The 16,940-nt window shown below is 35.2% G+C and overlaps 1 protein-coding gene across 3 annotated transcripts in view; it reads right to left on the minus strand.

Moving 5' to 3' along the window:
• The window catches only part of LOC126272747 (transcriptional coactivator YAP1), a 328,068-nt gene that overhangs the window by 13,672 nt on the left and 297,456 nt on the right, over nucleotides 1–16,940 (minus strand). For all 3 annotated transcript variants that reach the window (XM_049975818.1, XM_049975829.1, XM_049975840.1), the window contains 2 exons: nucleotides 12,065–12,237; nucleotides 3,542–3,737 (listed from right to left, as the gene is read on the minus strand). In XM_049975818.1, the coding sequence (XP_049831775.1) occupies nucleotides 3,542–3,737; nucleotides 12,065–12,237 (369 nt within the window). The remainder of the gene's footprint in view (nucleotides 1–3,541; nucleotides 3,738–12,064; nucleotides 12,238–16,940) is intronic.

Here is a 16,940-nt window from a genome sequence, read left to right on the forward strand (position 1 = left end):
TATCATACTTACAATAATAAACATTGGTGTGGCATTTATATAAATGCTTTACAGAAGTCAAGAAACACCGCATCCACTTCAGTGCCTTCTTCCATGGAGTGGGGAGTTATGTTTACGTGACAAATGCTTTCAGAATCCGTTCTGGGTGGCATGGAGGACCTAATTCTTTTCAAGATACATCATGATGTTTGATGATCTAATATGTATGTATTGTAAAATTGTACAGCAGATGGGCATCACTAAAATCTAACATTAATTTTCTGGATCACTTCTGTTAGCTAAATCATTATGGTTTAAGGGGGGCAGTGCACAAATGGTTTAATTCATACTTAACTGGAAGAATGCAGAAAGTTGAAATAAGTGGTTCATGTAATGTTAATACAACAGCTGATTCCTCAAACTGGGGGGCTATCAAGTACGGCATCCCACAGGGTTCGGTCATAGGTCCTTTACTGTTCTTGATATACATTAATGACTTACCATTCCATATTGATGAAGATGATACAAGTATAGTAATAACATCCAAAAACCAAGAACTAAGTGATATAATTGTAAATGATGTTTTTCACAAAATTATTAAGTAGTTCTCACCAAACGGACTCTCTTTAAATTTTGATAAAACACAGTATATACAGTTCCGTACAGTAAATGGCACAACTCCAGTAATAAATATAGACTTTGAACAGAAGTCTGTAGCTAAGGTAGAATTTTCAAAATTTTTATGTGCGTCCATTGATGAGAGGTTAAACTGGAAGCAACACATTGATGGTCTGCTGAACGTCTGAGTTCAGCTATGTATGCTATTAGGATTATTGCAAATTTTGGTGATAAGAATCTCAGTAAGTTAGTTTACTATGCCTACTTTCATTCACTGCTTTCATATGGTATCATATTCTGGGGTAATTCATCGTTGAGTAGAAAAGTATTCATTGCTCAAAAACGTGTAATCAGAATAATTGCTGGAGCCCACCCACGGTCATCCTGCAGACACCTATTTAAGGATCTAGGGATCCTCACAGTAACCTCACAGTATATATATTCACTTATGAAATTTGTTGTTAATAATCCAGCCCGGTTCAGAAGTAATAGCAGTGTGCATAGCTATAACACCAGGAGGAAGGATGATTTTCACTATGCAGGATTAAATCTGACTTTGGCACAGACAGGGGTAAATTATGCTGCCACAAAAGTCTTTGGTCACCTACCAAACAGCATCAAAAGCCTGACAGATAGTCAACCAACATTTAAAAATAAATTAAAAGAATTTCAAGATGACAACTCCTTCTACTCATTGGCTGAATTTTTAGATATATATTAAGGGAGGGGAAAAAAACTAACTCAAGCATTAGTGTCATGCAATATTTTGTGTAATGTAATATCTTGTACAGACATCTTTCATTAACCTGACATGTTCCATATCATTACGAAGTGTCATATTCATGATCTATGGAACAAGTATTAATCTAATCTAATCTAATCTAATCTAATCTAATCTAATCTAATCTTTTCTTACAAATACTAGGCACAGTTTCTTTTTTTCCAACAAAGAGATCTACTGCTTACTGTAGTTAAAAATCTGTCTAGTTCAGCTCCAAATGCTGCAAAGAATGTCAGGGATACTGCATCAAGCCTTGTTACATTTTCGTGTTTCCAGCTGTTTTTCAACATTCTTGTCACAATGTATATCATTAAACTTTGGAGTAATGCAAGAATTAAACTGGGCCATACTCCTGGATTTTCAATGATAAAGATACATTTGAAAATGGCATTTAGTATTTCTGATTTTCTTTTCTACTGCCAATTTTGATTTTTTGTTATCCATGAGTGTCTTGATAGTGACTTTGGTACCAATAACACCATTTACATAGTATCCGGATTTCTTTCGATTTTGTGAGAAATCTTTCAGTAAGATTAACTACGGTACTCATTTAATGCCTTATGACACACTTCCCTTTTTGCAGCCAAATGTGTTTCGTGGAACATTTCTCTAACTGTATGCCTAGGCTTTATGTTACACCTCATGAGCAGTAGGTACTGTTTCTTTAGAAATTTCTGTAATTGAAGCTGAATATCATTGACAGACTCCTCTTTGTGAACTGTTCTATCAGGTACATATGTACCCATACTTGGACAGATATTCTTTCAAACATTTTTCCCATTTCTTTACATCCTCTTCCCCAGAGCTAAATGTTTCAAAGTCCCCACTGAGATAAGACACTGCTACTGCTTTATTCAGTTTGCTGAACATTAGTTGCTCTTTTCATCCTGGTAATCATTGTTTCCATAACTGCCCACTTTCATTGTATACGTTCTCATGTAGCTCAGGTGTATTTGTTGCCGTTAAAGCTAATACATTTGCACCTGAAGTGGGCTTGCACATCTCACAAACATCACCCGTATAAGGAAAGAGCAGGAATGAAAAAGTATAATTTAATACATTATGTAAACAAATATTTCCTCGAGAATAATCTTTTATGAATGCAGAGAACATATTAATTATCCTGTTCCTTGTAAATAATTAGCTACTTTAACAAAAGTCTGAATCAAGCAAACACTTAGACGTTCTCAGATGGTAGTGTTGACAGGCATATGGCATGCAATACGTAAAATCTGTTCAGAATTAATTATAGATAGTAATCCAAAGACGAAACTGTACAGACCAGTAAATGCTGATGCTTCAGTACTGACATTTTCTTATGAACCAGGGACAAATATTTTGAGATAGAAAGTTCCTTATTCATGTTGCATTTAGTTACTGATCATTTTAAATTCTAGAGCTTTGGCTTTAGCAAAATTAGTTTTTTGTGTTCTCTAGTATGGCTTACTTGCATTAGTATTTATATATGCTGTTTATCAACAAAAATAATCAGTTTTTGAAAATATAATGGAACTGGATGAATAATTTTTAAACCAAGTGGCAGGAGAACACGAATATAAAAAGTATTACAGTATGTGAGGTTTTGGAGCCAGTGACTCCTCCTCCTGGCAGAAGTGTTGAAGTGGAAGGAAGAAGGCTGAAGAAAAAGGATTGGTGAGGTATAGAAAAAGAGGTAAGAGTTCAGAAAAACTGCCCAGAACTCCAGGTCAGGGCAGACTTATAGGAGAGTGTGGGAAGGAAAGACTCTATCCCTTTTCCTAAACCTCACCAGTCATTTTCCTTCACCTGTCTTCCTTCCCCTTTTGCTAGAAGGAGTCACTCACTCCTAAACCTAGCATACTGTGACACCTTTTATATGTGGTTTCTCCTGCGGTCACTTGATGGATAAATTGTTATCTATCAAACTACATGATTTATACATGTCTGAATATCTACGATCAGTGTACAAACTTCAAATCTTAAAAGTAATTATTTGCCACTGTAATTACACTCAGAGTGGGGAACAAGAAATACTTACAAAACTGTCCTTTCATTATCAGAAATTTTTGTGAAATATGAAATAATGATACAATTATAGCTGTGCTATAAACATCAGTTCAAACTTCACAGGTACAACCTGCTTTTAATGAGAACAGATAAGAGTAGGTCCTCAGAGTAACTTACCACTAACTCCATCCATATTGTCATCCATATTGGTGAGAAAGTCTTCTGGTGTGTGTGGCAATGAATAGCTTGTACCCATACCAAGTCCACTATCTGCAGATTCTTGTCGTGAATGATCTGTCAGCCCTGACAGGAATGGATCCATCCCAGCTGATGTGGCCAAATCTGTTGTTGGTTGCCTCATCATGAGCTCTTGCTGAAACAAGACACAAGAAATTCAGTGAGAGTCACTACAGTGGAACTTTCACGTTGCACTCCCAGATTTTACATTTTTTTTTTGCAATTCTACACCATTAATTCATAACCCCTGTGAAAAATCCATAAGATAAATGCTAAAAACTCCCCAATTTTGCATTTATATTTCTTCCTAGTATGGCTTACCTCGAGTCTCAGTCATTACTCAACATCATACTTGACTTCTTCTCGATTTCTTCCTATTGACATTTGATTTGACTGAATGAGTTATGAGTGCACGAAGGACAGATGGTTTGTTTCACGGGTGCTGGAGGAGTTAAGGGAATGTTTTACGCCATTGTGGAGAGAGGAGATGTGAGAGATGAAACTCTGACGTAAAACCATTATTGGTTTTGCCAACACAACCTGTAATATTTAGCTTCACCCCACCATTATGATACGATTCTGATACAATTATGTTACAACTAGCTTACAGTCGATGATGTGCTCTAGACTGAGACAATACACGACGAAGTGACCCAGCCACTAACTTACCTTGTGTCACTTGTAACTCAGTCTTCGTTTTTTGCATGTATTTCCGATATACTATATTAAGAAACAACATCAATCATCAGCTTTTCAAATTCAAGCACTGTCTCTTTAAGAATATGCTCTGTCATAATCAATGAAATGTCACCCATTTCCAGATAGTGAATTGTTATTGGCTGGCAACTTATTAAGTCACCCAGTAACCAGCGCAGCTACCACACCACATTAACACACATAAAATGAGCTTGCCTGCTGGATGTGTGGAGAGGAGCAGTGGCCCTTCAGTGATGGGAGTGCAGGTAGGGTTGTGAAGTACTTAAAATATACTTTTCATGCAAATGATGTGCTTCAACAGAGATGTCACATGGAAAGAGAACAAGGGCTTTGTGATACATTTCACAAATACTTTTATGTTCAAATTTGACACGATACAATTGCAACAACTACATACATTACTCCTGTATATACTTTGCACTGCACACACCACACACTGTAGATAATGAAGAATGGCAGCAGTGATAAGAGTGCAGCACCTGAGATTTGTTTCAAATTTACATTTTACACAGTGTATAGAAATTCACTGAGGAGACTTATAATAAGGTTGTAACGTCAAGTGGGGAAGTAAACTCATTTTTCGTGTCTCTGTTTCTCTCAAGCCTAAAATAACACTTTAATGGTGGTGAGTATATGAAGTGTAGCTCATAAGAAAAGCATTTAACAATAACAGCTATGGTGACAAAGTATGTCATTAAGCAAAAGTCCATATTGATTCTTATGGTTTAACCACTTAGCTGCTGTGATATTTTTTGATTTAATTTAACATGTTCATCAATTTTTGCTTTTTTCTAGGTGATCACAAAGGATGACATCTCAATAATGGGTGTTTTGAACATATAATTTGTGGTTGTAGCAAAAAAAAAAAAAAAAAAAAAAAAAAAAAAAAAAAAAAAAAAAAATAATGCTATTCACATTGCACTCGGATAACAATTTCAATTTTTCAATGAGCCTTTATTTGCTGTTACACAACTGTGATTTTTCTTTTTATTAAGAACTGATGTAATTTATTACTACAAATTGTTGTATCAACATTGTATTGCACACCTAATTTTCTTCACTTAGATTTTAAACAAAGTATTGGAGAGGACAACGAATTTTAATCATGTGTGTCAATTACATGTGTTTTTGCTCATATTTTCCTCAATTCTGCATTTTCCTCAATTTTGTTTTTGTAGGTCTGGACCACATGAAAACTTAAAGCAGAGGTTTTTCATTGTATATGTATACCTTACCCTCCACTCAAAAAAGAACCAGCATAATCCGTATCTCTTCAGGCAAGGGGTTACCTTCACACTTTCTTATGTTATTGAATTTACCATACGTTAAAATTCAGGAGTAAGTGAGAAACACATTTTTTTGTTTTCTCCAAAACAATTTCTGCACTGAGATACAGCCTCCAAACATGACACTGAACACCTTTTGAAGTTGCGAATTTCGGAAAAAAATTTTAAATGCTGTATCTCTAGAACAGTTCTAAATGTTTTGTTAGAGTTCTCTTTATTTGAAAGATAATTGCTTTATGATTACGATAGTATCCACCGTCATTTAGATTGGCAGCTCCTTGTGTTTACCATGTTTGCAGTTAAAATTTTAGGATGTGAAGTCCACCAGTTATGCAACACACCGTTTTTTCCAAGTACCCCAACATGTTTCAGCAGCACTGTGCCATCATCAGTGGGTTTCCATTTTATTTAATCTGCAATATGAACATTTTTACTAAATGATTACAAATTTATGTGGATATTTAGTTCAAACAACAGTTCATTTCTTTTTGTTAATACCCTCACACTTTGTGTGCATAATTTTTCAGGACCACTTATGTATTATTTAATACAGGTAGCTTGTCATCTGTTTGGTTGCAGATGACAAGCTACGTGTAATAAATAATATAAGAATACAGTAACACACTATCAGGAATTTTTCACAAATATGAATTCAGCTGTTGAATATTGTGTACCCTACAGTGAAAAGGTGCAAGTTTTAACTATTATTCCAGAGACATTTTCAAAGAAAACAATTTTGAACCATGTTCAATCAGTATCAAAGTACATGGCAAACAAATCAAAAAATGTAAGGTCTGTAAAAGGAGTCTTTGGAAGAAAAGATCCATATTATGGTCATCCTATAGAAGCAGCTCAAGTTCAAATAATGCAGTCATTTTATCTGGAAGATAGGGACTGTTCTCACTGGAGTGCCAACAGGAAAGACCCTATAAGTGTAACAGTTGAAGGTCAGAAAGTTGTGAAAGTGAAGAGGTACTTGACATGCAGAATTAAAGAAACTTTTGCACTTAATAAGAGCAACTAAACAACTTCACATACTGGAAGATCAAAATTTTATGCACTATGACCTAAGTGGGTAGTTCCAAACCCACCCAGAGATGTCTGTTTATGTGTGTACTGTGCGAATTTTGAACTTTGTGTGGCAATTTTGAAGAACTTACTGAGCATGTGACATATGACACCTTGCTTGGGTGTGTGAAGTCATTAGTAGTCTGTGATGTAAAATGAGAGACTTGTTTGTTTCAAGAAAGTGGTGACTACCCTGGAAAGGGAGGACTGTCTTTACAGACACTTGGCCTGGAAGACAAAGCAGATAACTCTGCAGAAATTACATATGCGACGTGGGAGGAACATAAACTAATTAGGAAAACCATTGCCTTTGACAGTTTCATTGATTACCTTGGTAAATGGTCAGTGAAAGCAGTAACACACCAGTATCTGAAGAAATAGCAACAACAACACATTGCTCAAGTGAAAGGGTGTGTACAGACAGAAGAACTACGTTTAGTGCTTCACTTTGATTTTGCTGAGAACTGGTCCGTAATTCACCCACAAGAAGTACAATGGTATAATTCACTGGAGTAATAACCAGGTTCCAATTTTAACATGAGTGACATATTTTCAAAACAAGACCACAAGTGATGCAGCTATAAGTGATGGCACAGGACATAGCTCAGCACATGCTTTGCTAGCAGTGCACAAAATTCTTCGACTGCAAACAGAGGCAGAGAAGATGATTGTTATTTCTGATAATGCTCCTAGACATTTTAAAAATCCTTAACAGCAGTTTGAACTAAGTAAGTCACTTGTGCCAGCTGACAAGGTATACAGTGCTACTGGTGATGGGAAGGGGCCTTGTGATGGTGTAGGCGGCCTGCTGAAGCACCATGCTACAAAACATAATCTTTCAGGACCAAATACAGCTCCAATTCACAATGCTGAGGATTTTACAAGAGTCATGGAATCTTACACATCCACAGCCCTCATTCTTTTGTCCAAAGAGGAAATCAAAGAATTCTGGGAGCAGAAAAAAGAAGAATGGTCCAATCAAACTACTCCTGTGAAAGGAATTCAGAAAACACATTCTTGGGCTCAAAAGTGATGGGCAAACTCACATTTAACACACTTTAAGGAGCGAGAAAGATGAAATTTCATTTGTTTGGACAACACCTCAGAAGCAGCAGGATAATATTCAGATTCACAATCTGAGAAGGGGGATGTTTGTGATGTGTGTGTATGACTGTGACTCATGGATTGCAGAAATTATAGACACCAGTTACGAGTTAAACAAAACTGTAGTGAACTTTATGCTACCACGTGGACCAGCTATTGGATACATGTTTCCAGCTGAAGAACAGTGACAATGCCATTAGTGCTCACTTCCTGTTCACAATGTTTTGAAGATTGTAACTGCTCCAGTTCCCATTGGTTCAACAGGAAGACATCACTCTATATCAAAGGAAGATAATGAAGCAGTAGAACACATTTTTCATTCACTGACTGGCTAATTTCAGTACAAAACAGAGTGTACAAAAGTTGTATAAATTGAAAACTTTAGGTCTTTCGACCTTTCACATACATTTTGGAACCATTTAAAAATGCTTGAAAAATGATTCTCTTACTCACCTTTCAAAACTAAAATTATGTTAAATAAGGTTAGGTCTTGATTTTTATGAGCCTTTTATGTGTTAATATGGTAATAAAACAGGTTTTATGTATGCCAAAAATTTGAATTTATTATAAAACTTGTTCAACCTGAAAGTGGCAGCTCTCTTTTTCAAGGAATGTAGAACTATATGGTACAAATCAACAGGGGGAAAAAAATCAAAATTTTATGGACTAGCATTTTTGAAAAAAATGCTTTTTTCCATAATTATAAAAAGTTCAGAACACTATAAAAAAAGAACTTTGACAGGTAAGTCCAAATGGAGGATTTCTTTGTAATCATAAAGCAATTATCTTTCAAATAAAAGAAACCCCAAAAAATATTTAGAACTGTCCCAGAGTTAGAGCACTTTAAAATTTTTTCCAAAATTCAAATCTTCAAAATGGTAGGCACAGTGTCATCTTTGGAGGCTGTATCTTGGAGCAGAAATTTTTTTCTGGAGAATATAAAAATATAAGTGTTCCTTACTTAGTCCTTCATTTTAACACATGCTAAACTCAATAACATCTGAGACTATGAAGGTAAGATTTTCTCCTAGCCAGCCTGAATTGATATGGACTATGCCAACCATTCATTATTTAATTGCACACTATGGCATTATTTATTTAGTGAGATAGTTCTAATTACCTAAATTAATAATTATTTTAGATTAATCTTCTCATTAATATTCAGAATTACCACATCTGCTTGAAAATAAGGCAATTTGTTATTGTTTTCAGTGAATTATCATGCATACAGCCAAAATAAATAAATGTGTGTCATCACATATAATAAAACTTGTCACTAAATGTTATTTGAATACGTATGACTTTGAACTTTATTTGGACATTTTGAATATCAGATATTTGGCTTCTTGATTAAGGATATTAGTCTGGTTCAGGTCATAGTCACTAGCTCTAAGCAACCAAGCTTGAACTGAAAGGCATACCTGGGAAGCATAAGGTACAAAGATTTATTTCTAGCAAAGCAAATGCAGATTACTTATCTATTTTTAAGTTAACAAGAAATCTAGTTAACATAAGGGCAATACATTTGATTCTGCCTTGATATTTCTTATAGGTATTATATGCTTGTTAATGTAATAGGCCACTTCAGTCCATGACATCATCAAACTAGCATACCCCAACCACTCATCGAAATCCAAAATGTATGAAGTACATGTGTCACCAATCCACAATCTTTTCTTTAAACCTAATGTAGACCTGGTGTTAGGCTACAGATTAATGTGTTATCACAACTTATATTCCAAAAAATAGCATAGAAGTAAAATGAAATATTGTCAGTGTTATGTTATATCTTCATTTGCATACACAAGCTCGCACATGTTACAAAAAAATATTACATCACAAGTCAGAGCCAATATTTTGATATATGTTGGCTCAACCCACCTTAATCATAGAAGTACCAAACAAGGAAGTAAGAATATCTGGAAATAGTCAAATGACCATTGAAATCTGTGAGAAATGAGGAAATATTTATTCCAAAGCAGATGTAGTGTTTGTGGTAATTTTTGCTATCACTAGAGTACATATGCAGCCAACATGGGTAGCCCAGCGAGTAAAACAGTTGTTTATTTTCAACAAGTAGCATGCTACAATGCCGCTGCTTTGTGTATTCTTCAGGAAGAATCCCAGTTCTCCCAAGTAACATGCTGACTCCCATGGAGCAACGACATGTAAATAATTCATCATCGAAGTCTGTGGGTTATTTCTTAGCCCCCATAAGTATTCGTGGAAGTTAAATTTCTGACTGCACAAGTTGTGAAACTGAGGTATGATACAATAACTGTAATAAACACCAGAAAAGCATTGCACATTTTATAGTATTGTTGTGAGTACACATTTTTGCAGTTAGAGCCATTTCTTATTCTTTATATTGTATTTTTAGATGGTGGGTTATAAAAATAAGATTTATGGACAGATTCAGACGTGGCTACTGGAAGATGACAAAGATTGTGACATTTTGCGTGAAAGTGAGGAGGAAAAAGGGCTTGTGGGACAAAATTTTCCACCTGTGTCTCCTCTCTAGTCTGATACACAACAGGAAGGTGAGGAAGACTATGATGAAGATATGCCCCTGTTGGTTTTGTCTACCTTTCAGTCTCATGATGGCCTGAAATGGAGCATTTTCCCACCATCCACTTCTAGAACAGATCTCACATTTTGACTCATCCACCAGGCCCAATAGGTTTGGCTAAAGATGCTACAACAGCTCTTGTACAATTTCTGCAACTTTTCGATGCATCTCATACTGACCTGACAGAAATCAAAGGTACTTAAAGGAATTTATTCATAATTTGAACTTCCTGTGAATGGCGAAGAAATCTAAAGGTACTGGCACTGAATTAGTATATACAATTATGTCAGAGAGTAGATTTCAATTCCTACTGCAAGCTACCCACTCTGATTATGTAAGAGATAGGCAGGCTCATCAATCAAACAAACAAATGGCTGCAATTTGCCAAATTACAAACATAAATTTGCACTCCAAGTGAAAATATTGTGACTGATGAGCAGTTAGTCCCTTTCAAGGAATGCTGTGGTTTCATGATGTACATGCCAAACAAACTGGCAATGTTCTGTATAAAGATTATGGTGGTGGATGTCAAGTATCCATATGCATATAATTTTGAGATTTACATAGGCATGCCACCAGAAGGACCATTTAGAGTATCAAATGAAGTGCCTTATACCATCCATCATATTCTGAGTCCGTTATATGACCTGGGATGCAATATCTCTGGTTTACTAGTGTCCTACATGCAAAGAACTGTCAATTCAAAAGATTATGATTGTAGGAACACTAAGAAAGAATAAACCAGATACCTGAATTGTTCGAAATAACATAAAACCAAGAAATCAACAAATCCATTTTCGAGTTTCAACCTGATTGCACACTAGCCAGTGATGTGCAAAGCCACGATTTGCTATTTTCTACACATCACAATGAGGACATAGCCAATGGTGCTAGCAGTAATGCTAGAAAACCAGAAATAATAACATTTTATAACCAAACAGAGTGTGGTGTCGATATTTTTGACAAAAAGTGTAGACAATACAGGGTTACTTGAAACAGCCACCAATGGTTTCTCACACTGTTTTACAATTTTGTCAATATGGCAGGCATAAATGGTCTTGTGACATATAAGATGAGCAACACTGAAACAAAAGTCGTCTGCCATCACTGCCTACAAGAAGTTGGATTCGCGCTAGCAAGACCTTCTATTGTGTGTTGAGTATCGCAGCAAAACATACCCAGAGCTATCAAACTGAAAGGCAGATTACTTCTTGGACTTCCAGAACAATCAATGTACACTGTTACACTTACTCACAGAGGAGTTGTCTGTTGTTTTCTTTGTAGTTGAGCTCGTAATCGCAGCAGATGTAAGAGACGCATTTGTAGCGATCATCAGGCTGTCTTGTGACCTGAATGTATGCCAATTGAATATAGATGATTGTGAAAAAAATCATAAATTGGGACACTAATAAGTATTCTCTTTAAAATTCAAATTATGTGATCATCATCAAAACCGGAGCTTGAACATTAATTTTTGAAGAGTTTGTTACTTATTTGTTTACAGTAGTTAAAAAGTTAAATTTCAGTAATTGTATGTGTAAAGGTGATAAAATAAAGATGTTTCATATTTATACAAGGTGTTCTCTTTAAACTATGTCCTAATCTGTAAATTACATAATTTCTTGTTGGGCTACTTACGTAGTCGGCACTTGCGCTCAAGGAGTGTTTATGGGCACATACAGTCTAGTGTTATAATTGTGAAATATGACATGATAATACCTGTCTGAAAATCTCTTGCTGCCTCAGTTTCAAACGTTCCCTTTCCATCTGCAGTGACTGTAATCTGAGCTTTTGCTGGCAAGCTTGCAGAGACTGAGAAGTGAGTGGCTGAATCCAACTGGCACCATGCTGTGGCAAAATACTCCCCACTGGTGACCTCTGGAGCTGCATAGCTGTGAAAATTATACAGATTCAGTCATTCACTCAAAGTGTTATCTGTAGATGCCATAGAATGACCTACAAAAAGAAAATATCCTCAAAATTTGAGATTTTCTAATATAATGCAAAACACTTGTCTTTAGCAAAGAAAGAAGAGTGTTTATTATTAAAAGTCAGCATTTAATCAGTTTTTTCTCAGTTTTCCTGAATGCCAACATTAGTACTCCAGCACTTCATCGATTAACATGATAGCCTTTGTTTAACTATTTTTACTATATAACAAGCATGGACAGTCTGCTGTAAATGATGTAGGCAACTTCCTCATAACAAGGAAACAACTAAAAGTCTCATTACTACTTCATCAGCATTATAGCATACTAACAAGAGTGTTTTATATTTATCTATGTACTAGAACATATATGTGGTTATGCACTTTTCCTTCTTCACAAATATTGTTCAATGTTCTCAGAAAGTGTAACATATTTTACAACCAGATTTTAGCTAGGCCACATGGTAGGGACCTTTTTCCTTCTTTTTCAAATTTGAGAAGTGCTTATCAACTGACAAAATGAGAGCTTAAAATAAGTCAGATAATTTAATGATCAAAATCAAATAATTCTTGTTGCGATCTGAATACGTTATTAATTTATTTATCCTCGCAACATTATGACTGTACTATTTCATTTCAGCACATATAATTTAATTTAAAATTATAGCTACAGAAGAAAATTAGAATAGCAGAAATTAGAACAATGAAGATCAGTTAGCCATGCACATTTAGACTGTGTTCCAAGCCAGCAACAAACATTAGAGAGGGAGAGAAAGTTGAATAATGTAATATGCAAGTATTGAAGAGATGGAAAAATGTGTATCCGAGAACTGAAAAGAGAAAGAAGTGTATCCAGGAGAAGAACTGATATTATACTTCATTGTTTGACAGAGAAAAAAGGTCATACATGCCAATTTGTGAGGGAATAGTTATAAGGATACCAAAAAGAAGTCCTTAAGTTTGTTTTCTTAACAGTAGCAGAACACTGTGTAGTTGAAGTGCAGGGCAGCATTTTCCATGGGAAGAGGCAGCAGTGACTAAGCAGTTATGAAATGTTTTCGTTTTTTGGATGGCCACATCCAGAATATTAGGTAACTTGCATTTTGTGTTTTAAAAGTGATGAGATGGGAGATACTTAATTTTTAATGCAAAGTATGCATGTGTATGCTCAGTCCAATTTTGAATTACTACTACTACTACTACTACTACTACTACTAATAATAATAATAATAATAATAATAATAATAATAATAATATCAGCTTTACAGACACTTTAGTACAGATGATCTCTATTTTTATTTTGTTCATATGAAACCAATTACTTCACAGATGCTAACAAACTGATTGCTGATCCACAACTGTTCCTCTCTCATGCCATTTCACTTTTAAGATTTTATCTGCAATAATTATTTACAATTACAAAACTAACAGAGACAGGAGAAAAGCACGCAGCAGTAAAAAATCAGTTTTTCCTAATTCAAAAAGAAAAACAAATGCTTTTTTCAGTTATTGTCTTTGAGGTTAATGAGAACATGTAGAGAACTACTCATTGTTGCTTGACAATGAATTAAAGTGAGATTGGATGTTATTGCTGGTATGAAAAAAGCACTGATTCCTTTGTTAGATTGTAGAAATAGAGTGAAAGTGACAGTAGAAAGAACATTAGATACACAATACGACACAAAAGAGTATGCAACCAAACCCCAACTGTAGCTTTAGAAGGCTTCCTGCTCAAATTTCATTCAAGTGAAAACCAAAAGGAAAGACAGAGAGAACAGAGAAAGATTCTACTCAAATTTAAGTAGCTAAATTAGGACTAGAGTCACAGAGAGTATAATAGAGTACAGAACTGAAGAAAAAATGTAACCTTTAACTTTTATTATACACCGACCACCAACAGCTGTTTAAGTATCAGCTGTGAATGTAATAGCACACAATTATTACTGGCACTACTAATTTGTTTATGGCACTAAAGCATCATAGGCAGAGAATTACAACATTTCTTGAGAGTGTGAATTCTATTTCCATTGAAAGATGAGAGCACCAGATAACACCAGCCACACACACAAAAACATTTATCATTTCCCTAGCAATGAAATCTTTACACAGTTTTGTGCAGTAACCATCATTTTACATGTTAAATGGAGGCATCTTGTTGAGTTGAGGCATAGAAGTATTGTTGCAAAGATTAGCTGTTTGTTGTGAAACATGATAATACCTGTATCAATGTCATCATAACTGCTTTCAGGCAGGGCCAGTTCTAAAACATTTTTTCACATAAGCCACTTACCATTTGGCACCTCCTACCCCTCCCCCTCCCATCCCCCCCTGCCCCGTCACACTTTGACACATCAGTTTCCATTACTAATTTTTATATGCACCATATGCAGATGATATACTTTGGTGCCCTTCTAGCTTGGCAGTCCAAGTAACCAGTACCAATTGTGATATGTCCTGTATAGAAATCTCTCAGCTTGGCACCTCAAGCAGCAGTTTATTTCATTTGGGCCTTGAACTGGCTCTGCTTCCAGGTTTACAATGTGAAAGCTAACTTTCATAGTCCAGCATTCACAGTCAATATGTGTACAAACTAAAATAAAATATCGAAGTCTATCAAAACACTGAAGTCAACTCCTTTTTCCATTGGAGTTTAGTTGACTTCTCTTGAAAATTATTGCTCAAGACAGCTAGTAAGAATGTCCTGAACTGTGTGTGTCTACACCCAAAATCATGGTTGGCCAAAAGGAAAATGGCACTCCATACAGCTCAAACCTTGCTATGAGTAACACTTTCCTTTTTTATTGTGTGAAATCAGGACCCACTTATTATTTTCAATGCTGGGTGAATCAGCCTGATTTTTAGAGGAATGAAAATGTAAATCAGAAACAGAAACGTATTTCAGTTGTAATACTTTATTTCTGTTTAATCATCATCGTGTATAGAGCCATCATGTTCTCAAGGCTGAAAGAAATGGACATAATGTGACAGCAACAATTTACAGTATTTTAGTACCTACCTTCAGGGGCACAATGCTTAAGATGGCCAACAGATACATATAAAAGTAAAAAGTGATGACCCTAACACAGCTTTTGGAACTATTACTTCCTTTCTCAAAGAGGAGGGAGACACAGGTTGGTAAAAGTTGTCAAAGAAGAGTGGGTCACACAGACTCCAGGGTAAGAGTGACCCATATTCCCACTACATGTGACTTCCTGTCATTCTGTATTCTGAGTGACTTACCATTCCTTTTCAACCTTCCTCTCTCCTCCCCATGGGAGGGACTAATAGATCCAAAATCAAGGATAGTTTATCACTTTTATACCTGAAATTCTGTCTCATAATTTCTTTTCTCAACAGATTTTTCCTTTGATACATTTAAAACACTTTCCATATTAAAAACTTCATTCCTAATTTTGTCCTCAAAACTATACGATCTTTAGGGAAGTATGACAGTGACATTTTCTTTAAGTTAACAGGATTAGTATTTGTTTCAAGTGCTGCATTTTCTCCATAATTAATATTTTTCTATCACTGAAAAGAGATTCTTTACAATCAGACTCTCTTCCTTTCCATATGGCAGTAGTTTCCAGACACTGAGATGAAAAAAAAAACCTTTAGTTCCTAACAGACATTTACACATCAACATATCATTTAGATTACTAAAGCAGATCAAAAGTATTAAGTAAATATAAGTTTTGGAACAGTTAACTAGTTGCTTATGCAGCTGCTACAGTCAACCTTATGTATTTCCAAATTTATTTAAATGTGTAAAACTTTTTGCAACACTGTTTTTCAATAAAACTCAATAAAAAGGCAAAAATCCACTATATAAATATAACGATTGGAAATACAAGAAAATGCTTTAGAAACTTTATTAGAAAAAGTGGAAGAAACAAAGGTGCAGACAATTTTGATCCAATGATATAAGCTATCAAGACAGGGCCAAAAATTTTTAAATGTTACCTTATTGGAAAAATGTGTGTTTAGCAAAGTAAATACACCACCTTTATAGACAAAACAGTTCACTGACACAGTTTCAGAACATTTCATGATGACAATGAATAACATTCAATTTTGTTGAGATAAAAAGAGCAGTCCAACTATTCCCAGAGATAGTGTACAATTAGTTTTCATCACAATGACACTTGCTAATGACAGGGAACAAGAGGGGGGTCAGTATTTTCTAATACATGGATCACTCTTGCTTTGCTTCTTAGCTGATTTCCTGCTGCATTTTTGTTTTGTTTGTAATAAAATAGGTAAGTAGCAACTATTCACTGTAACTAAAAAAGTGTTGCCCTGCTTTCTTTTGTACAATATGGCTTTGCAGCAAATTTTATTACAATAAATTTAGCCTGTGTAAGCACAAATAAAGCATAGGAGCATCAACTGCTTCTTTTGGTTCATGTATAGCTTAACACATTCCACATCCCTGAAAGTTCTCCTCCTGAGAAGAATCCAAGAAATATTTGTTATAAAGACTTTAGCATACAACCACTAACATTAGGACTATAACCCCAGCAACACATCCCAGGAGTCAAGCTCCAAGTTCCCACAATCTGGCTGTCTAACTTATCTATGCAAAATCTTTGACATTTATTGTACTAACACCAATCTAAAAGAGATACACAAAACCAGTGAAGAAGGCTTATTAATTTTTACCAGTTT

Source organism: Schistocerca gregaria, chromosome 1 (assembly GCF_023897955.1).
Source record: "Schistocerca gregaria isolate iqSchGreg1 chromosome 1, iqSchGreg1.2, whole genome shotgun sequence".
In the NCBI taxonomy this organism is placed as follows: domain Eukaryota; kingdom Metazoa; phylum Arthropoda; class Insecta; order Orthoptera; family Acrididae; genus Schistocerca; species Schistocerca gregaria.